This window comes from Heloderma suspectum, chromosome 2 (assembly GCF_057233095.1).
Source record: "Heloderma suspectum isolate Gila_16-S chromosome 2, 16-S_ref, whole genome shotgun sequence".
Lineage (NCBI taxonomy): Eukaryota > Metazoa > Chordata > Lepidosauria > Squamata > Helodermatidae > Heloderma > Heloderma suspectum.
In genome coordinates this window covers 250,666,463-250,689,434 of record NC_139459.1, presented here as the reverse complement: position 1 = coordinate 250,689,434, position 22,972 = coordinate 250,666,463, and the positions used below count along the sequence as shown (strand labels likewise).

The 22,972-nt window shown below is 41.8% G+C and overlaps 1 protein-coding gene across 1 annotated transcript in view; it reads right to left on the bottom strand.

Moving 5' to 3' along the window:
• Positions 1 to 1,834: 1,834 nt before the first annotated feature.
• The window catches only part of JAKMIP2 (janus kinase and microtubule interacting protein 2), a 61,057-nt gene continuing 39,919 nt past the window's right edge, over positions 1,835 to 22,972 (bottom strand). Inside the window, exons 10-21 of the mRNA XM_084838717.1 lie at positions 21,544 to 21,627; positions 20,860 to 20,922; positions 19,642 to 19,740; positions 17,622 to 17,720; positions 15,167 to 15,220; positions 13,972 to 14,037; positions 12,382 to 12,450; positions 12,139 to 12,216; positions 11,098 to 11,301; positions 10,399 to 10,464; positions 8,195 to 8,266; positions 1,835 to 3,285 (exon numbers count right to left, since the gene is read on the bottom strand). Coding sequence (XP_084694843.1) covers positions 8,216 to 8,266; positions 10,399 to 10,464; positions 11,098 to 11,301; positions 12,139 to 12,216; positions 12,382 to 12,450; positions 13,972 to 14,037; positions 15,167 to 15,220; positions 17,622 to 17,720; positions 19,642 to 19,740; positions 20,860 to 20,922; positions 21,544 to 21,627 — 933 coding nt within the window. The 3' untranslated portion in view covers positions 1,835 to 3,285; positions 8,195 to 8,215. The remainder of the gene's footprint in view (positions 3,286 to 8,194; positions 8,267 to 10,398; positions 10,465 to 11,097; positions 11,302 to 12,138; positions 12,217 to 12,381; positions 12,451 to 13,971; positions 14,038 to 15,166; positions 15,221 to 17,621; positions 17,721 to 19,641; positions 19,741 to 20,859; positions 20,923 to 21,543; positions 21,628 to 22,972) is intronic.

Genomic DNA, 22,972 nt, shown 5'->3' with positions numbered 1-22,972 from the left:
ATATTTATGTCAGGACTTTTTTATGAACTAATGGAATGCTACCAAAGACAAAGATGGTTACTGAACACCTTGCATGGCTGATACAGCTCCTTCTGGGACTCAGACCTTTGGGACCGAGTTTAAATTTGACACTGGGAAGCAACCTCTATCCTGACTTTTTACAGGATGCCATGTGACATAAAGTATGAAGCAGATAAAAGAATGATAGCAAGCAGATAGAAATGCACAGGGATTTGTTTCCAACTGAGAAGTTACAAACCTTGCTCAATAAGAAACACAAATATGACGCCTACTTTAACTGCTCCATACAGATCTGCACTGTGGAACCCTAATCATATTCCAAAAGCGATTAAGCAAACACACAAAGGGGACAGACCTTCTGTCCCCTTTAGCAGAGTGATTTTCAAGTGGTGTTCCTCAGTGATAAGATCAGTAAAGGCAGACAAGCTCCTCATAATGGCAATGTTCTCACCACCACTGATTGTGCTGGGTGTACTCTAGGATATATTCTCAGTTCACATGACCAATGCCCTGAAGGAACTCTTCCCAGAATCCTCAGCAACATTTTGGGGTTCCATGGAAGACTTACAGGGGCTCTTCAGGGGACAAGTGGATGTGGAACAATTTCCCTGGAGCTAGAAATTTTGAAAATCAATTGTGCTTTAGGTAATTAAAAATCTGGCAACTTCTGGTAGGTATCATCCCTTTGCTACCACACTTTGACAGAAAAAAGTGATCCCTGTGGAACCTTTGCCTCATTTAGAGCTGTGTGGCGATCTAAGTTACAGTATTGCTTATAATCAGCCATAAGTTTGGAGCAATGCATACTGGGAGATGTAGTTGTTGAGGACAGGAAGAGCCTAGAAGGACACAGGCTGGTCCTAGGTAAGGAATCAAAATTATGTGACATCTGTTACGTAAGTTTTAGTTTTGCAGTAAAGCATGTTGGACTTCAGTGCATCAGTTATTTTATACTAGAAGCTGTTACAAGAAACCAAAGTCCCTGTCTAGTTTGGAATATGGGAACACCTTATAAGCTCTTTGGCTGGTAGATATAAACCGGTGACATAAAGCCCCTTAGAACAGGGTCATGACATGTCAGTCTATTTTCCTGTGTTCAAATCATATAAAGGTAAACACAACTTCATTTTTTAAAGCAATGTTTCTGAGGCCAAGAACCACAGAACTGGGTGACCAATTGAAAGTTGTATAGCTAAAGCCTGGAGCATCTGAAAATTCCTGCTAAAGTAATCTGGATACACATCTCAAAGATATGGCTGACCAATGAAATTACTCCAAATGCTCCCCAGATGTTTTGGACTACAACTCCCATAATCTCTGACCATTGATCATACTGCCTGGGGTTGATGGGAGCTGTAGTTTACCCCCACCTTAGACTCTAAGGCTTAGAGCCTTGCACTTTCAAGATTTTGCTGTAGCACTTGGCAAAAATCACAATGACGTGACAAAAAACTGATGGCATGCATCAACTGTAGGAGAGAGTGTTGTTCATCCCTTCAGTACTTAGTTGTTGGGTTTTATACTCTATGAGGAGCTGATAGGATGTCCATGACTTTTCAAGGAGTTGACATGAGGGCAGGTCCAAATGAGTATAGGGGTGTATGGGTGTTGGGGAAGTAAGCATGACAGCACGGTGAGGAAGCAATGGGTGTTCTTGTAGCATTCCAAGATTCGAAAATCAGAAGCTTTGCTAGATGTCTGCATTAAGACCCATTTTGAATGCTAAGCAATGCATACCATAAATCATATGTTGGCCACTGTTATCATTTATATAAAGTCAGGAGCAAAGAACCACAAGCAAATTCTATGCTTGCCATATTGATATTTCTAGATTTATTTAAATTATGCAATGCACAGGTGAGAGATAAACCCTTGCTGTCTATAAGGGGAGAGTAAGAGGCATAAACCAGTGAAATGGAAGAACAGGTCAGTGGGGACCTCTGGGAACAGAGCTAATATCCCAACCAGGCTCTACTGTCTTCAGCACAGGGACATTTGCCCTTGACGCCAGTAATCAGAAATGGCCCAAATACAAAACAATAATTCTAAACAGGAATTTGCATGAGCAAGACCTACTTCCAGAAGGAAACCTTGCAAAACTGAGTGAAATGTATTGTCAACTGGAAGATAAAATACTGCATTAAGGTAGACCTTAATGATGAATCCAAGTCTATCCTCAACAGCAAGATACGCATTTGTCATGTGCGGTTGAGATAATAAGGGGTGTTCCCTAGATTTCCTCATTTTGGTTCATGCAGCCAATGGAGAAAGTAACCATGAAAATAAAATAAATGGCTTATACGTATTTCATGTGTACATTAACAGGTGAGTGGAGGAAGAAACTCTTCGGAGGTCTGATTAACAGGTGTTTGCTTCCTCTCTGACACAACTATTTCTTAGTCAGAAGATCTTTCCACCACATTCTGGTTCCTGAAGATACATTACATGGTTAGTGAAATGAGTGTTGTGTTCTTGTAGAGTTCTTCACTTGATGTAACAAACATGTCTGACATGCTGTCCTTCGTGGAAGGGCCTGACGACAGATAAGGCTACAGCAGTGTAAGGAATCCTCAAGAGCACTGTCAGCCATTCTCACTAAACTGATCATCCTTGCTACTGCAGGCAGCTGTAGGTTAATGTTCCAACTATATCTATCCCATTGTCCACCCTTCATGAAACAAAAACATAGTACATTTTCCTTTTGTTCACATTGCAGCTGTCATTGTTCCTGAGTTTAAAATCAGAGAGAAAAAGAGTCCCTGTATTAAGAAAGCCAGAGTTTCCAAATTGACCATTTTATTGTCCTTGTCCTCTTAGAGTCCTGAATACATTTCTTCTGCTCTGTCCCCTTTATTACTGAAGACTTTCATGGGAAGTTGGTGTTTATGTTTAAAATAATCCCCCTGCACAGCAGGGATAGATTGTTCATAGTCACTTTGGTTCCTTGCCTGACATACCTTCACTCAGTCTGCTGAATGTGGCTTCTTGCTGATTCTTTACTAAAAAAAAGAAAAGAAAAAAAGAATCCTTATGATATACGCTGATGGGATATTCTTCTCCCCCTTATAGAATTTCATTAAGTGCAGCATATGTTGTAGCTTTAGACAGGAACTGTCCAGGAACAAATCTTGAATAATGGCTTTAAACTACATGGTGGGTGTGGTCTCGGCTACAGAGTGTTGAGATGGTTGTAAACAGTGTTCTCTTTTTCACGGGTCTGGAAGCATCTGCCCTTTTGAGGACTTTACTGTGTAGTCAATCACTCTAGAAGATAAGAGGAAAAATCAAGGTAAAAGTCAAATTCCAATTACTTACCTACTTTATATTGCATGTACCTCAGGACTCCTGAGGTACATGCAATATCTCAATATAAGATAGAGAGGTTTTCCATTGCTCCAAAACAATTTCTTACCTATCTAGTAATAAACTAAAATATTTTGGATTGCCTTTGAGATTTTCTGATCTCCACATAAATAATACATGCAACACAATGAGAATCAGTATGAACATCTGTGCTGGATCAGACCAAAGGCCCGTCTAGTCCAGCACTCTGCTCCCATAGAGGCCAGTCAGATGCCTCAATGGGAAGCCCACAAGCAGGACATGAGTGAATCACATCCTCCCACTCATGTTCCCCAGCAACTGGTATTCAGAGACACACTGCCTCTGATCCTGGAGGTAGCATATAGCCATACTAACGAATAGCTACTGATAGCCTGAATTTGTTTAATCCCCATTGAAAGCTGACTAAGTCAGCAGCCATCACTACATCTTGTGGTAGACAATTTCATAGTTTATGCACCATATGAAGTACTTCTTTTTATCTATTCTGAATTTCTCACCCTTCAGCTTCATTGGATGACCCTGTGTTCTAGTATAGCCCCGGTGACATTCTTTAACGTGTGATCCTCTAGAAACCACTCAGTGCATACTGATATTTAATTAAGGAATTCATGAACAGACACGAACCGCAAACCATCATATTAAAAGCATAAACTGAATGACTTCAATGAGTTTATGCATTTGATCATTAGAACATCTTGGTAAACACAGTTACCTACACTAATGCTCTTATTTTATGAAATTGTCCCTTAAGTTTATCTGTAGCCTTCATGCATTATTCCATCTGTGCACAATAAAGAATTAGCACACGTGTCATAGTTTCCCCAGGCAGGGGAATATCAAATCCACCCTCTTCCATTGGGACCTAGAAACAATATGCATAAACAGGTACATTTTACAGCAATTCTCCTTATTGGCTCACTAGTTATGTCACTGGTTGCCCTTCCTTTAACGTTCAAATCTTCCTTAACATAAGGATGATGATCCCTCAGGCAGGTGGGTGCTTCTCCTTTTCACTTGTTTCTTGTTCATGCTTCTCAGGCCAGTCTCAAGTTCTCTTTCCCAAGTCACTGTCCTTGACTAGGATGCCACCGCTTCCAAGAAGGAGCAACCAGCAGCATGTTTTGATAGATCTCTCCAGTTCCCAGGTGGGAAGTAATGCCTCCAGGACAATGTTTTGCAATAATACACTCATGGGAACCTCTGCTGATGCCTCCACTGGACCTCCCTTGCTTTGTTCTGCCTCATGTGGCTCTGTAACCCCAGATCTGGCTTCTCTTTTGTCTGACGTCTGGGATCTAAGAGACTGGCCACCTGCCATCCATGGTGGGGATATTTAGCCTCCACTCACTTCCCTCTCTCTTTGCCCTCTTTCTGCCTCCAGAACATCTCTTTTCTCCCCCCCAACCCGCCGTCCCATCCCCAAGCATCTCTGGGACATTTAAACGACCCTGAGGCAATTCCTGGCCAACCTCCCTCCCCCTGAGCTGGCCACAATTGTGGCTTCAGCTGATTGTCCCGCCAACAGCACCTGCAGGTGACGCCATCAGCAAGCACCAACACTAACAGCTGTCCTCAGCAACCACTATGGTCAGAAGAGAGGAGAGTGTGTTGGTGAGCTCCAGCGGCTTGCTACATGACACATTTAAGGTGAGTAACATGCCAACTGCTATTAAAGAGAGTTGGCAAAGCAACAAGATATAAGTGATTTCCTTTATATTTATTTAGAAGAGATAAATATTGAATATTAATATTTATTAAATGTATGTGTCATGACTCGCTTCCCACCACAAAAAAGCAGTCTCAAAGTGACTTGCACACACAAATACAGAAATCCGTAATTAATACAGAAAAACCCAAAAGCAATATAAACCATAGTCAGCACAACAATACAAATAAAAATAAACACCATAAAAACACATTCTAAAAATACAAAAAGTGTTCATCCTCAATACACAAAATCACCCACCCACCCCATTTCAGAATGAATACCACAAAGCAGACCATACCAACTGGGCCATAACTAATGTCCAAATGCCTGAGAAAATAAGTACATCTTTGCTTGGCGCCAAAGAGGTGACAGAGTCAGCGCCAGGAGAGCTTCCTTGGGGAGAGCGTTCCATAAATGTGGGGCTATCACAGAAAAGACTGTTCCTTATGGAGCTTCTCTTGGAGGAGCACAGAGCAAAGGGCCCCTGAAGCCAACCTCAGGGACCTGGTAGGTTAGGTTCATATGGAGAGAGGTGGTCCTTGAGGTATTGGGGTCTCAGGCCACATAGGGCTTTATAGATTAAAACCATAATATTTAGAATTTGGGGATTTTTTTAAACCTGGAGAGTGTCTTCAAAGACAGTCACATACCATCTATGTAAATACCTATTGGTTTATTATGCTCTAAATCAGGGGTAGGCAAACTGGTGCCTCCAGATATTTGGGACTACAGCTCCCATAAACCCCAGCCATAATGGCCAAGGACTATGGAGTGGTAGCCCAAACCATCTGGAGGGCACCAGGTTGCCTATCCCTGGACAGATGAAGATAAGCAAAAACATGAAATCTTTTTGTGCGTGTCCTACACTTTAAACCAGTCACTCCGAATGATGGCTTGTGTTTGAGACTCTAGGTTACCCACAGTTGGTGTGAGGGAAAACACAGCAAAAGAAAGAGAGGAGTGTTGTTGTTTAGAGGACATAGGCTAGAGCCAAACATATATCCTGAACAAAGGCACAATTACACTGGTGTGTCTCCTCATGGTCACCGCACCATTACTTTTCTGAGGTGTCCACTTACAGTGTTTAAATATACCTCTAAAAATGTAAAGCGTTAAAAGCAATTTGCCTGTGTTTGCAAGCATAAATATATATCATACAGGTCCACCTAAGAGGGAGCTGAGACTGGCTGCAGCTTCCTGTGAAAAAGCTGGCCCGTCATAATGTTTGAAAAATAGCACTTAGTAAAAGGCCTGAAAGTGGCTTGATTTATCCTCCTGTTTCCAGGGCGTGTCTCCACGAGCGATTTACTGAGAAAATGCTGCATTCAGAGGTCGTTCAGGGCACATGATGCTGTGGCCATCTCACAGCCACCCCAGAGTTTTGTGCCAAAAACCTGGTTCTTCAGAGACTAGTTTTAATCCGATTGTTTTCCTTAATTCGGCTTGTCTGCGCTTCTGTTGTGGTGTGCACCACCCTCCACATTTACTCTGGCAAGATTTCCCTGCCCAGGGGTGTGTCTTTCACCTGGCTGTGACCTCACTGACCTGGTCAAGGGATGCTTCCACCATTTCATCAGAGTTCTGAGCTACCTCATGACATTTACTTCACCTTGCCTACCGCTAAACTCTGGTAGCTATCCCCACAAAGTACAGGCATGCGTGCAGCCTCTACCTTTTTTTTTTTAAAGTAAAGAATTAAAGCAAAATAGCGCTTTTCTCAGCAGTACCTACATCTCCTATCTCACTATTGTGCATTTGCCAGCAATTCCTATACAACCTAACTCACTATCGCACAATAGTGTGATAGTAGGATAATGAGATAGTGAGATAGCATTAAAGTGAAATAGCGCTTTTGTCGGCAGTACCTACATCTCATGCCTCCCTCAGGCTTCTCCAAGGATGAAGGGGAATGGCAGGCTCCAGACCGGGGGAAGGGACTAGTGCAGAAGTAGCCTGAGCCCCCTCACTACTTGTTGATGATCCTTGCCTGGCTGCAGCCTCTCCGGAGGATTCAAAGAGCAAATGACTCCAGCAGAGCGAAGGTGGCTTCATGTAAAAAAACAACAGAGGTGAGCCTCTGTCTGTTTAAGACAGAGAGGCTCCTAGAGGCCAGATTGCCAGCAGCTGCTCCAGGATGCTGTAGTTAAAAGCTGGAAGCAAGGAGGGGCAAAGCTGCTGGAGAATAATGTTGTTTCTACATGTGGGGTCTTGTCAGCTCTGCCTGAACCCTAAACCTTGCTCCTGAATCCCTGTTTAGACCTTGTACTGGAAAATATGACTTCTCTCTGCTGTGCTGTCTTGGCTTTGTTTGAACTGGTAACTTTCCTATCTCTGGGCCCCCTTCCTTCTTTGCTAGCCTTGGACAGGCTTATGACCCTGCTTATCAGCCAGTGAGCTATTGCTGCTGTTGCTTCCCAGCTGCGGTCAGCCAGCAAGTACTGATGCTACACCTCCTATCTCACTATTGTGCATTTACCAGCAATTCCTATACCTCCTATCTCACCATTGTGTGATAATGCGATAGTGAGCTAGAGGGTATAGGAATTGTTGGCAAATGAGGGATAGTGCTTGCTAATGTGGTTTTAAAGGGAAAGAAATAAAAAAAATCAGGCATAGGTTGGGGAAGCAGGTGTCTCCTCAGAAGTAACTCCCATTGTGGTCAATGAGACTTGTTACCTAAGTATTGATGCTGTGTTTATTTACTGCTTGCTTTGTTGCTGTAAGGAAGTAATTAATGTGAAACTTTGCTCCATTGCATTATGGGAGCTTCAGAAGAAGGAGATGGGGGGTAGAGCCTGAACGGGGGCAGGGAGGAGCCTCTCTTATTGGTTAAATGGCCCTGCCAGTCTGAGGTTGTTCACTCCACCCCCACCCCAGATGTATGTTCCTGTGAAGTGACTTAGAATGGTGCAGTGCACTTGTTAGTGGAGCCCTGCACGGACCAAAGCTGGTTCCTTGGAAAATCTGGGTAAGCCACCATTCGCTTCTCCTTCCATTGTCATGGAGACACCCCACAGATCAGACTTTGGTTCAGATATTCATTGAGCTGCGCAGCTCTGGAAACCTGGAAAATGGTTTGTATGTGTCTAAGCATTTTAAGGAAAAATGAAACAGTCTTACCTTTCAAGAGGCACATTGACATCAAGGCCAAAGAATAAAGGCAAGAGAGAAGAACAAGAACAGAAAGAGAAACTGCAGAAGAAAAAAAGGTAAATAGTTTTATGAGCTCAGAATCTGTTTTTATTATAAGCTATGTGATAAGGATATACCCTACTGGGCATGTGATTCAGGCTGCAATCCTATACACACTTACCTGGATGTAACTCCTATTGAAATCAATAGGACTTATGTCTGAGTAGACATATTGATTGAGCAGGGGGTTGGACTCGATGGCCTTGTAGGCCCCTTCCAACCCTACTATTCTATGAGTCTATATATAGGATTGTACTGTAAAATAATTATAAATCTAATAGATCTTCTCTGCTAGAAGTCTTACAGAGCTGGAACTATATGGTCACAGCTTACTGGCTAACTTCATTAATATCAGTTGACACCATAATATCATTCTACCTCATTTTTAGTAGTTTGGTAAATTTCGATAGAAATCAGCATCTTATGCTGACTCTCAGGGCATCTCTGCACCAGCCTAAAATCCTGCATTTAAAACGGGGCTTTCTGCTTCCTGATTTTGCAGATCACAACGACTCCCTTTTTCACCTGCTTCCTTTCTCCCTGCCCCTTTCCCCCTCCTTCTCCCCGTATCTGAGTCTTCCATTATCTTTCATTGATCTTGCTCCTCTTTTTGCTGCTTTTCCTCTTTTCACAGAGGGAACTCAAGTGGAAACCAACGGGGTAATTTGATAGCTAATTATCTGTGATCTATTTAAAAATGGAAGAAAGGGCATTTAGTGCAGGAGGCGTCCTGGAGGGACATGGCATCATGTAAAGAGCCTGCAAACTGCCATGAAGGAGCAATCTCAATCGCAGGATAAAAGCTCCGTGGGAAGAAAGCCTCAGCCATTGGAGATATGTGATCTGATGAAGAGGTCTGTGTGCACATGTGGTAGCCCCATTAATTTCAATGGATCAGATGTGCATAAGTGGCAGTCCATGTTCATTTCATAGAATCATAGAATAGTTGGGTTGGAAGGGGCCTAGAAGACCATCAAGTCCAACCCCCTGCTCAGTGCAGGAAGCCTGCAGCACCCGGTATTCCCAGGCGGTCTTCTATCCAAATACTAACCAGGCCTAACCCTGCTTAGCTCCTGAGATCAGACGAGATCGGGCACTTCCAACAATTTAAATGCACAAAAATAGGTATTCTTATGACATTTTTCTATCCTTAAGTGCACTGGATCTCCTACAACTTTAAATTGTGCACAGCAATCACTCATGCTTAACAAAGATGGAAAATCTTTTAGCATGAGTCCTTTCCCTGAACCATTTTCCAGCATGATGACGTAAGTGGATTCTGCCAATGCTTTGCTTTGATTTTTACACACAGATTAAAGGCTGAATGGCTTCTTCAGTTAAAATCCAATTGCTGCTAGGAAGGGCACCGCATGCCGTTTCTGAGTCATTACCAGAAAAAAAGGAACCTGTGCCTTTACTTTGTAAATCTTAAAAAGGTATGATAGTAACTTTAATAGACACTAGAGCTGAGCTGAGTGTTTTTTAAGAATTGGAGAGCTGGAGGGGGTGGGACGTTATCTGAAACAGACTCTTCCCCACTCACCTCTTGCAGTTTGCTTGTTTGTGATTGTGCTTGCTTCTGCCGCTGCTGCTAGACACCATTTTCCTTCCAAGTTATTTCCTACCTAGAAGATGCCAGAGAGGGCAAGGATGCACTGCTTTCTGCTCCTACCCTCACTCTGATGGTGTCATCCTGAAGTCAAATAAGAGTGAGGGTAGAAGCAGGAAGCTTTCCTCCCCGACTCCAGATTCTTCTGGATAGGAAGAAACTCTGAAGAAAGACGGCACCCAGCAGTAATGGGGAGCATGAACACTGTTGCTGGTAAGTGGGGCAAATGCTTTGCCTCTGTTTCCATCCCCGCACAAATCTCCCATATGCCCTCTGACTGAAAATGGGGGGGTGAAATGGAGAAAGGAGCATTTTGGCTCAGCTATAATAGGAATACCTTATTTCTAGTGGAAAAGCAAAGATTTACAGAAAAGGGCTGAAAAAGTTATTGGATTAGAATCTGTAGAATGCAAAATGACAGAATTCACACTTGTTATGCTAATAAAACTGGCTGGAGCGCAAAAAATTAAAATAGGCAGTCCTCAAAAGTGTTAATACGTTTTCAGTATGTAAAGCAACTAACCTTTTCTTCTAAATCCTTGATCTGTCTCTTCTGGATGTCAGTTTTATCTTCTAAATCTCGGATCCTCTAGAAATAAAATAAATGCATACATAAAAACAGAAAAATCTTTTGGCTGAGGAAAGTTATTTAGGTTTTCTAAACAAAGAACTCATAGACGTGAAAAGCAGTTATAACTCTAGTGGAATACACGTGCCACTTAGGTCCTGTATATGTCCACTCAGAACTAAGTCCCACTGGATTCAATGGGGCTTACTTCCAGGTAAGTGGATATAGGACTGTAGCTTTCAAGTGTTAAAAGTAAAACAAGTTTGGGTTTCCTTGATTTCTGCGAGTGAGTTAAGCGTATGCCCAGTGCTCCCTCAGTAATATCAATGGGGTTTAAAAGTGCCTAGTTTTAGCTGGATTGTGCATGTTGTTTTACATGTCAAATACTTTGTTATCCACTCTGTTTCAAGGACAATCTCCATTCTTGCACATAATACCAAAGAGAAAGTGCTTTCAGACAGAGGGGACACTGTTCTTCTGTCTTTTTTCCATTAATGGATATTTTCTGGTAAGAAAAAGGTCAAAAGAACTGGTGGGGGGAAATGGGAGGGTTACAAATGCAAGACAATGACATCTGGACCCCCTGTAAAATTCTGTGAATGAATGTATTGCACAATAAAGCACCCAGTATTTCTTCTGTAAATGGAATCTCACCTGATGTGCCTGCTGAAGCAATTCCATTCTCTCCTGTAGGATCTGGCAATCATATTCTCTGCTTTTTCTCAGCATCTGCCTCCTTAATTTTTCTACAGCGGTCCTAAGTTCTTCCTGCTGTTTCTCACTGAGCAATTCCCCAAACTTTATCACTGTTTCTTGCTGCAAAGCATTGTATAAGGTAGCTTCAAGCTCCTGGATTCTCTAAGGAATGGAACAGCAAAAGCTGTTAGGGGATATAATCTCATACAAAACTGTGTTTTTCATTTGTGTATATGTTTTTAAACTATTATATAGAACAGCTCAGCCAGCTACAGTTGAACAAAATGGAAATGGAGTGTGTGTGTGTGTGTATATACATATATATATATATATATATATAAAATCATTCTCAGCACAATTATGTATGTATGTAGGGTTGGATCCAGATTTGAGCTGGATCAACAGCACTGGCACGGCAGCCCCTCCATCTCCCTGAAAATGCTACACAGAGAGTTGGGAGATTCTGCTGAATGGAGTAAGCTGTGGTGTGTGGGGGAGGGGGGATCACAAGAAACTGGGCAGGGAGAACTTCGTGTGGAGCTCTTCCTCTTGCGGAAGATCCCTTCCTCTGGGGGAAGGCAGATCCCGAATCCAATCCATAATATCTATCTACCCACTTTTTAGACTTAGAGTAGCAAATACCGACAGTCAAATTTAGGTTTTCCCACTCATTTCAATGGCAGATGCAGCTCCACATGCACAGAGGAATATGTGTTCACCTCTACTGAAATAAATGGGGAATCCACTGTGGCTATTGGAACTCCATGTATGTATTGGAGCTCTCACATACGCAAGAAACCCATATGCAGGGCTGAATTTTTCCCTGGGAAACTGTTCTACTTTTCACAAACCCAAAACAAAACACACTTACTTGGAGGTCAATTCAACAGAAATCATGAGAACTTACCACCAAGTGCATGCATTTAGCTGCACTCCAATATTAATCTATGTCCTAAAGTGTATCTATTTGTGTTCACTCCAACAATGCTTTCAACTTACCATATAAGCTTGGTCAAGAGCTTGTTTCCTGTAGTCCAGTTCTTCCTCTAGATAACCTTTTATTTTACAGAACTGCTCCTACAGTGAATGATGATTTTGAAAAACAAAAATTATTCAAGAAGCTATAACAAAAGGTATGTGTGATGCTCAGGCACATAGAGGAAAGAAAGCAACCCATTTTGTATGATGCATGGGACAAAGATGAAAATGATACAAAGAAGACCAGTACATATTTTGCCCTACCATGTCACTCTCCAGTTCCATCATCTTCTGGTGCAGAGCTGCTTCGGCGCCTTCAATCTGCTGTATCCACTAGAAGACAAAGAATGGCAACATGTTATTTACATCATTTTAATTATTGTCAAAATGACAAATAACAGAAATATGAACCTTTTGACCTGCTATCTTTCCATTTCAAAAAATGAAATCTTGCCTGCTTGCCATTTGTAAAAAGGGGGGTGCAAGCTCAAACCAGAAGCCGCACCCTCTGACCTTGAATTCCTACTCTTTTAGGGATGCTGGAGAAATTTGAGATGGACTAAAATGAGCTTGGATTTCTAAGAATCCGACCTGTGGAATCTGCTGTGGAGTGACCCCCTCAGGCCTCACAGAGTCCGTGGATTTTCAGATTTTTTTTAAACTTTCCTGAAATTTACACATTCATTCATTGGAAAATATGCACATTTCTGCTGTGGAAATGTTCAGTAGAATGGGGGACAATATGCTGAATGTTATGTACTAAGGTAAATTATGTACATTGTTACGAAACCTCTCAGGTAATTATTTGCGTATTTTTCCGCATGACGAAAAAAACTGCATCTGTCTGTGAGTGGATGACAAGACAAAAGGCGCCTGACAATCTGCGAAACACAGAGCGAATTTTACACAGTCCATACATCCCTATATTCTTTAATCCCAAATATGTGGTGGCAAGCTGTGGTTGCTCAATGGTTAAATGAAACCTGCACATGGTCAGAGGCGCTTTGTTATTACTGCTTATGTTCCAAACCTTGTAAACATATTCTAGAGCAAGCTCTGTCTTGAAGTAATTGTGTATATTCTTCCAATTTGTTCTTGAAGATATTTCCACCTTCCTAAACATTAGCACAATGTATCTGAGACCATGTTTGTGGATAATGCATGTTTGCTGTGGCTCAGCTTTCCCCATCCAAAGTGCTGAGTGGCCATTTCGCTTTGTGCTGTGCTACTGCTCAGTGCTCATCAGTTTGTTGTTTACAGCATAGACAGGATCAGAGCCAGGTGATAACGCATCTGTTCTCCATTTAAAGAACAGACTGGGCTAGTCAGAGTGCATCACAACTGTGTGCTTCATGCTGGGTTATTTCTCATCATTTTTCTATTCTTTAGGCACACTTGTGTACATTCCTAGTGCGCATTGCTAATTAATCTGCTATTATTCCCACAGTAGGGGCTCTCAGGTCAGGCAAATCTTATAACTAGCCATTTATCTGTACAATGAAATACTCTCAAATGTAATGAACTCTTACTGGAGCAAGAGTGCTAAAGGAAGCAGTGCCTTGAATTACTGGAATGTGGTGAATAACACACAAATGAAATGGTTTGGCCTATATCGGAGCACAAGGCCATCTTGAACAATAGGAGCCAAATGACTGTTTCCTTTTCTGGAGGATACATTCTGACTTTTTGTTGTTGCTCTTTTTAGTTCACACCAGATAATTAGAGATTGCATACTTTTCTATAGGTATAATAGTTTTTACAGCCTCCCTTTCCAATTCTGTAGAATTTGATTATACACCCCCCCCCCGCCCCCACTTTCAGATTCACTTGAGACACCAAATGCATGAAAAATACCTTTTCTGCCAGGGATAATACAGTACTAGCTTGAATTATAGCCACTTGCTCTTCATTTCTTAAATTCTGTAAATTCAAGAGGCATAAAATCAAATTAATTAAACTAAGAAAGCAGCAGCTTTCTAAATCAACAGTAAGTATTAAGAGACAATCCTGCTTTGATCTTCCATCTTCAATGATCCCTTATGGAGGCAGGGGTTCTAATGGGCTCTCAGAGCTGCCATGTGCAGAAGGTCTTCCCCATTCACTTCAATGGAGGAAGCAGCTTTGTGTGTGCAAAGGGATGCATTGTTCAAAGCCACCTTCTCCATTCAAAGGAATGGGAAACCTGCAGGCCCAGAATGTGTATGTGCACACTGCAATGCTCACAGGACTCTGGATCCTATCAACAAAAGGCTAATCTTTGTAAACTAACAGAAATATTTACAGGAGCTTTAGGATACAACTAAACATAGAAATAAGAGCACTCATGGGAAATAACATTTGATTTATCCCAGGGCAGAGGTTCTACTCATTAATTATGTTGTTGTCTCATACATTTAGGGTGCAATACTACGCAGATAGGTGGCCGCCTATCCAATGCAGGGCAGGAGAAGCACGGAGGGGATCATTCCCTCCACACTTCTCCTGCCCTGTATTTGTGGCTAGAGAGCCGATTTTGGCTGTCTAGCCGTGGGAGGGCAGAGCAAGGGAGGAGGATGTGTCCTACTGGCATTTCCGCCCTCCCCGCTCCAGAATGCCCCATTTTGGCTGCTCTGCGCTCTTCTTGTGAGCACGGAGCATGGGGCTGGTCCATGCTGCCTGTGAGGCAGTGTGGAAGGGGGGGGACATTCAGTTCCTCAGGAACCAACCTTGGAGACTGGGCTCCAAGGTCAGTTCCCAGAAAACCAGATATATCCTATGGCTGTCTAGCTGCTGACTAGTGGCCATAGGATTGCTCCCTTAATCTATAAAATCCTATAAATGTTATAAAACTACATTATTAACCACCAAGAAGTTTCAAAAACTTATTCATAATTAAACATCTCAGATAAACATTTTATTCAGAATGGGTTAGAAGGGGGTGGGATTATGGACAAAGTCCTATTGCTTTAGTCTTCAATTTAAATACATTGCTATATTGTTCTGTAGTCTTACAAGTTTTCTTTGTGGTGCTGTATATATTATGAACTTGTCAGCTGTGTATGTCACTTACCCCATTGTCACCCAAGATGTCTAACTGCTTTATGAGATCTGGAATGCTAACATCCTATTTAAAAAAAAAGATGAAATGAATAAGAGTAGAAGAATACAGTTTTTCACAGGCAGTAATGTCAGTTTCATGATCTTGGGGATCCACAAACTTACTTACTATTGCTGATCTGAACAAGAAAGAAGCACTCTGTCTAACAAATAGGCTAGAAGGACGAGATAAATGTTCTGCCATCCACAGGGGGAGGCAACAGAACAAGAGAAGGATGCGACCAACCAGATGTGTATAATAGGGCTAGGCTGCAGCTATAGAAACTCCAAAACTGGAGCACTTGATGGGGCAGAAGGAGAAGCTGAGTAGGAGCCTAGACTGATCCTTGAGCACTCCATAGATTGTCTCTGTCAGGGTGGACACTGAGCCCATAGAATCCCAGAGTAGTTCTGATTCTGAGGAAGAGGAGTCGCTCCTGGGAGAGGAGTGCGCTCATCTTTCCCAGGGCCAACAGCTGATGGAGATTCCTCCCACCGGCATTCCTAGCTTAGATAGCAGTCCTGGGAGTGACAGAGCGCGGGAAGCAGACTTGCTGGATGCGTGACGCTGACACAGAGAGCGGCACCAAGTGGAGGGCACGGAAAGGAGGCATAGTGCCCGGTTGGTGCGCAAACAACAGCTGCGCCCAGAGGATCCAAGGGAAAAGGGGAGGGACTCTCCCTAGCCCTTAAGTTCAGAGTCTGCCAGTGATTCCCTTTCAAATGGGGACCAACTGTTCCAACATAGGGCATAGGTACTCTGCTGCTCATATCTAGTTGCTAACAGTAGAGTTGTTAAGTTGTAAAAGAGGAATAAAGCTTTGAAAACAATCCCTTTGTCTGTGTCTGGACTTGGCTACTGGATTAGACTGAGAGAGGCCTCCAAGGAGCCCTTGACAGCCTCCATCCTGAAGCAACTTGGGCTTCTGGAAAAGCCCTCTGTCTACTTTCTCCTACCCAGTCCTCTATCCATCATCTAAATTAATAAAAGTGTTTGTATGTCCTCAATGGACTCGAAAACCATACATCCGCTTGTTATGAAACTTTTAGGATTTGTTGTACCTCTATCTGGCATGATTTTAGACATACTGAAAATTTCATCTGCCATCTTGAAACAAAATTGTGGCCAATTTTTAAAAAAGATTTACTGCTTTAATGGAAGTGTTTGCTTGTATGTCCTCCAAGACAGTGAAACCTAGACACCTGAAGCTCTAAGACCATGGAAGCTTGGCATGCAGACTAAGGGGATCTTATACACCTCAGGGTTATTTGTTTTTATTTTAAAAGACATTAATTATAATTAATTGAATTAATTTAAATGTGTCTGTGTGGTTGAAGCCTGCAGTACCATATTCAGTCACGGCATGGCAGACTTTCCTTACCAGGACATACTTCTGCAGTTCAGACAGTGGAAGCCAGGAGGAAGTAGTTTAGGGAAAGTGCTATATGGCTGCCCCCTCCCCTCTTCTGCTGGGCAGCCCCTCCAGGGGAATGAAGTGGACAGACCCCTCCCTCAAGGGGCTATGGGAGGGTCGCCATGGCAGGGGCTGTGCCTAGGGGCCAGGGCAGGCATAATGTGTTCAACTCTGGCAGCTGCGTTACTTTGCTTGAAGACTTCGCCTTATCAAACTAAAGGGTGTTCCAGCCCATGCGAACCCAGGTCCGTGTGCTAGTACAGTTTATTTGTTAATGACCATCTTTTCCAGTTCGAGTAACTATTTCCTGTATAGTATTGTACCAAATTCTTTGCTGAATTCCAGAAAAACAGTGGTAGCCTGGATCATGCAGTCATTTGCGTCAGTATACCGGTATGGTTAAGCACCCTCCATTGTCACTGTTCCTTCAGGGAACCCTACATGCCTTCTGTTCCCCACAGGAGACACTAACAGTGGTTAAGCTTCTAGCAGGTGGTTTTCTTGATTTCAGCACTGGATTATATATGCCTGATATCCTCAGAAACAGAATGATCAAAATCATAACTCAGGTTCTATGGTCAAAATGGCTACCACACTTCCTTTGTGCACAAAAGGCCTACTTAGGTGTTCAGTGAACACTGGGAATGGAGTGATTGAGGTCACACCTGGTACCCAACCTCTGTGCATTCAAGGGTTCCACAGAAGACCTTTGAACACCCTGGAAAATAGGGGGTCACAGACTGCATGTAATGTTCTGTGCACACAGGATCCATGAATGTGTGTAGGTTGGGAGCAAGAGAAGACATGATCCCAACTCCCCTCCTCCCTCCATTTGTTTATTATCGTTTGTTGTTGTTACATTTATATCCGGCCTTTTTTCCTCTTCCAAAGAACCCAAGGTGGCTTACATGATCCTTCTCCTCTCTATTTTATCCTATACCTAGATGAGCAAAAATCAGTTCTAAAAGAAGGAAACCATGATCTCTACTTTTAAGTGAACCCATGTTAACCTACCTTGACACCTTCTTTCATGCAGTAGATCTGTAGAGCACTTACACCATCAGAGAATGGGTGGATTTGTAAATTAAATGGTGGAGATCTTCTTTCTCTCTCCTTGAAATAAAACATAAGAATTAGAAGAGTAATACATTGTCTACCAAATAGAGGATAACATCTGCCCCCAATTTTGCTTTCTCTGTTCAAGCAATCTGTTCTTCATCATTTAAGGAGATAAAAAGGCAGCTGGACCATTTGTTTTTGTACTGGAAGTACTTATTAATTTAATGGATTTTGTTTCTTTCTGAATTATGAGAAGCTTTCTTCTTGGATTTATATTTTTTCAGAATTATTTGCTAATTTGTGCAATGTTTATTTCAGGAAGTCTGGTTCTGAAGTATTTTGAATCCTTGCAAAGCTGGAATGGTGTGATGTGGGCTAGGGGAGGGGGAGGGGAGGGGGCTCTGCCTCTGCCTCTGCCTCTGCCTCTGCCTCTGCCTGCCTGGTAAACTTGGAGGAGGGCTGGAAAATGGCCCGAGCTGGGTGGGGGAAGGTTCAGGAAGACTGTGTGGTGACCAGGGAAGGCTGAAGAGTGGCAAGGAAAGCTGTGGAGCAACCTTGGGAGGGCTGGAAAGGGAGGAGAAGGGAGGTATGTCTGTGGTCCTGTGACAGATAAATGGGGTGTGTGGTTGCATGTGTAAATGGATAGTGGGTGGGGTGCGTGTGTGCATGCATGTTATTGAAAGAGAGAGAGAGAGTGTTTAGGGATGATGAGGAAGGGAGAGTGTGCATTGTGGTGGGGGGGGGAGTGATCCTGAAAGAGTGTGTGTGTGGTTTTTGTGTGTTTGCACTGTGGAGTGTGTGGTTCTTGTGTGTGATTTGTGGGTGATCTTCCCATTAATTTTGGGAATTAAATTTGGTGGAATAAATTAACTTTAAATATGATTTGGGGAAATTAATTGGCTTGGCTTTCTGTGAAATGGGTGGGATCAGACTTCATCTCTACCTCATACTCAGGTTCTTAGGCCCGTAACTTGTCTTGCAGTGTTACTAATTTGCATCGTTATGGAATTGTGTTTTGTGACTGGGCTCCGCCCACCACAGCAGCTATTTGTGAATGGGCACCCCTGCATGGCAGCCATCTTGTGATGGCAACCATGAAACTTTCTCAAAATTCCAAATGTGCTCACCAGCCCCAAAATACCGGGGACCCCACTTCTGGAGGTTTTGCTAGATCATGTCAGGATTCATAATCCTTTAGTATTCCTTAACTCCATTTCATTCATCGTAAATTGATGGGCCCTGTCATACTTCTAAAGTGCAATTAAACTTGGAGGGCTGGGATCTGCATTTGTCATAATGAAAATGTTAATTAATATAGAATATATGGGTTAGCATATGATTGCAAGAATGTTGTCATAAATATGCACTCAGTTGGATCCTTTAGGTGCCCTGACATCTTGTGAATTAAGCAGGTAGTCCATCTGCTGTTAATGATTTTGTGAATATATCTCAAAGAAGAAAATTGACATTAGTGATTGTGACTGGCCTGGATCATGGTATTTATTCTGGATTAATTAATCTGGATTAAATGTGTAGGTTCTCTGATGAATACCCTGTAGGATAGTGTACTGGGGAACTCTTGAAATAGTAACACCAAGCTTGTATGCCGCATAGTGTTCATGGCTGGAGATGGACACAGAACTTGCTAGTGAATCCACCTAATTATTTCAACCGTTGTTCAAAAGAAAGAAAGAAAAATTGGGCTAGTTTTACTATGCTCTTCCTTCCAGTTCAGTTATCGTTGTTCACATATTATAATGTATCTATCTATCTATCTATCTATCTATCTATCTATCTGCTCCTCTGTATAAAATATTCAAAGTAGCTAACAGATTCCAAAAAACAAAATATAAATATGGAATACATAAATGTGAAGTTATTAAATCAGAAATATATTCAAAGATGGATCATGCACTTAATTCTGTCCCTTATAATTCATTTCTGGTTCTACAATAAAGGGTTAACAGATTCTTACTTCAAGCTCTAGATTTCGGAACTCCAACAGCTCATTCTGATCTCTGGCATCCTGAAGCTCCTGTTGCAATCGATTGTTGTCTATTTCCAGCTTTTCTATCTGGAGAAAGAAGATGTAAATGTTTTATTTGTGGAAGAGAAATGTATCATTTGTGTTTGTTTAGAAGTCCATTACCACCAACTTTTCTGCTCCCTCTTGCAAACCCCCACCTTTCCCAGGCAGGAAATAAAGATATCTAGCTATTTGAATTTTGTTGTCAGCCTGAAAATGGAAAACATAATAAAGTCTACAAATGTTATAAATCATGTGCTATAAGCTTGCTTTTAAAATAAAAGGAAAGATATAAAAAGCAATGGCATATAAAACAAGATTTGTATGTGCTGATCTGGGACTTTGGGGGGATTTGTTGTTCCTTGTGGTTAAGAGAGAAAACTACCAAAAGATACTGTTGAAGATCATTTTTGATGATTCCTGCAGTTTTAAATGACTTTATACTTTTCATGTTTTATATTATTAAATATATTTATAAGGACAGGATTTTGAGCAAAATTCAAAGAGTCCTTAGCTGCTCTGAAGGGCCTCTTCCACAGAAGCATGAAAAATTGCTAGTATATGATGATTTTACTCCTACAGTCTGACGATGTAATAAGAGTCTCTTGTTTTATTATTTTAAATTATAAGTAGTAGGCTTCATACAATGTCACACACAGACTTTCACTCATGCCAGGGCCTTCCCCTTCCTCTCTTCTCCCCCAGCACACTCCAAATCTGCTCTGAATAATTCCTCAACCTTCTGGAACAGATCTGGGGATGCATGAGGGCTGCAGGGCGAAGGGAATCTATTCCATCACCGGTGTCTGTTCCAATGGTGGTCTTTTTACATTTAACTTTAATACCAATAACTTTCATTTATTCTTGTTTTCTTGAATTTTGGAATTAGTGCTGAGAGTAGACCCACTGAAATAAATGGGACAAGTTAAGTCATGATCCAGCACAGTGTGCTTTATTTTCTTCACATACGAACATCAATAAAATTCGTAGATCGATTTTTTGTGCCCACGTATTGTTTGGATCACCATTTCCTAAATTTACAAAGATACAAATGGCTTCTAATCCTGTAATCAGAATCTGGAACAGAGCAATGCAGAGCAGTTACAGTTTTAAACACCATATTCTACAAATTGATGTTCAGTCTAGGCATTCATGTTTTGGACATACCTTATCCAAAAGCTCCTGATTCCTCTTAATAAAAAGTTGTTTATCTTCTACCCAATGGGAGTCCTATTTGATTAAACATATTTTAAAATTAAAAAACGTATTTACATGCAAAGCAACAGGCACATATTTGTTCATCACACATTATGTTGTGCACACGGTGTTGTTAAACATCACTGACATATCTGTAAGAATGTCTTGTGTGAATTGGTCTTGACAGGGCTGGTATTTGGGGAAATATAAAACTCTCATCATGACAGAGGTTAACCCTCCAATGACTAAGAAAAAAATGAATGCTATTTTCACTGTTGGGCACTGACTCAGCTTTATATTACAATTACTACCAAATTAATCCATAGTTGTGCTGTGTTGTAGGAAATGGGACATCAGCTTTATATTACAATTACTACCAAATTAATCCATAGTTGTGCTGTGTTGTAGGAAATGGGACATCCACAGTAGCAGCACTTCATGGGTGGGACATACATGCCCACATAGCTGGGTACTTTGTTACACTTTTCTATGTATCTCTCATATTCTTCACAGGTCACCTTTCAAATAGTTGATTCATCTATGCTAAGCATATCTTTCTTATACAAAAAACCATATTTCTATCAACTTATTTATGTAAGCAAATAAATATTGTCTATGGACAAAAACAACTGCAGAAACCATCCATACATCTACCTGTCCTTTTTGGGCCAGCGTTTTTTCCAGATCTTCTATTTTAGCTCTATACCTCTGGACTTCAGCTTGGAGCTGTTCCTGCGCCTGTTAAAAATAACAGCCACATGCCATCATTAAAAACGTTTTCAGTGCACATTCAACTGCCTGGATTTCAGGTTACTGGAGGTACAATCCGGAGAAAGTTAAGTAAGTGGTGTGTTTAATCTCTGCTGATTTCACTGAGATGAATGTGTGCTTAATTTTGTCTGCACCTCCTGTCTAAGAAATAGAAACATAGGAAACTGACTTACATCGAGTCAGACCATTGGTGCATGTAGAGCCAGTGTGGTGTAGTGGTTAGAGTGTTGGACTAGAACTATAGAGATCCGGGTTCAAGTCCCCACTCGGCCATGATGCTCACTGATTGACTTTGGGCCAGTCACTGACTCTCAGCCTACCCAACCTCACAGGGTTGTTGTGAGGATAAAATTGAGAGGAGGAGGACCATGTAAGGCTGCCTTGGGTTCCATGCAACCTAAGGAACCCAAAATAAATGTAGCACAATATTGTCAACACTGATTGGCAGTGGCTCTCGAGGGTTTCAGGCAGGATTCTTTCCCACCCCTCTACCTAGAGATGCGGGGATTTGAACCTGGAAACCACATGCAAAGCATGTGCTCTACCACTGAGCCATGGCCCCTATACCCTACTGAATGAGTATGAACACACTTTCTAAGTGGCAGTATTTGGTGGATTTTAGGCAGATTTTGTACTTAGCTTTGCTGTCATATTTACAGTGGACAACCAACCATCTATTATCATTACACTTAAGTTGTAAGTTTTCAGACTACACCATTGAGCTAAGCCATGTGTTAACATGCGAGAGTGTTAAAAGTTCTGCCTTGGTGACTGTGGCCTTCAGGACAACTCCAGCCTCTATGTTTATTTATGACTCAACAGAACACTGCCAGCTCTACCCAAGAGGCTTTTCTGGAAACTGAGATGGCAGAAAAGTGAGAAAATGAAAGTGCTGCCATCACCAATACACTGGTATAATTTATCGTCTTAAAATAATTTAGTGCCAAAAGAACATAACTGCAGTACAATACTTTGACCAGCATTTTTATTAATAACACTTAGCATTTCATCACGTTTCTAAACATTCAAAGTGCTTCACATGCATGATGAGTTTGCCCAAGACTTTTGTTCTGCCTCCAAGCCCTCCTTCGGGTCTTGCCACCATCTGACATAAGGCAGTTGGGTACTTGGGACAGAGGCTTTTCTGCTGTGGCACCCAGAATATAGCATGGGCAGTAAAGATGGTTTTATTTAAGTGGGCCTGTTGAGAGTAATGATTTTTATCTGCTACTGTTTTAAACTGATATTTGATTCTGTTATTTCATTTTGTTCTCAGGTATTTTTGTTCTGTATTATGTATATTATTTAACGT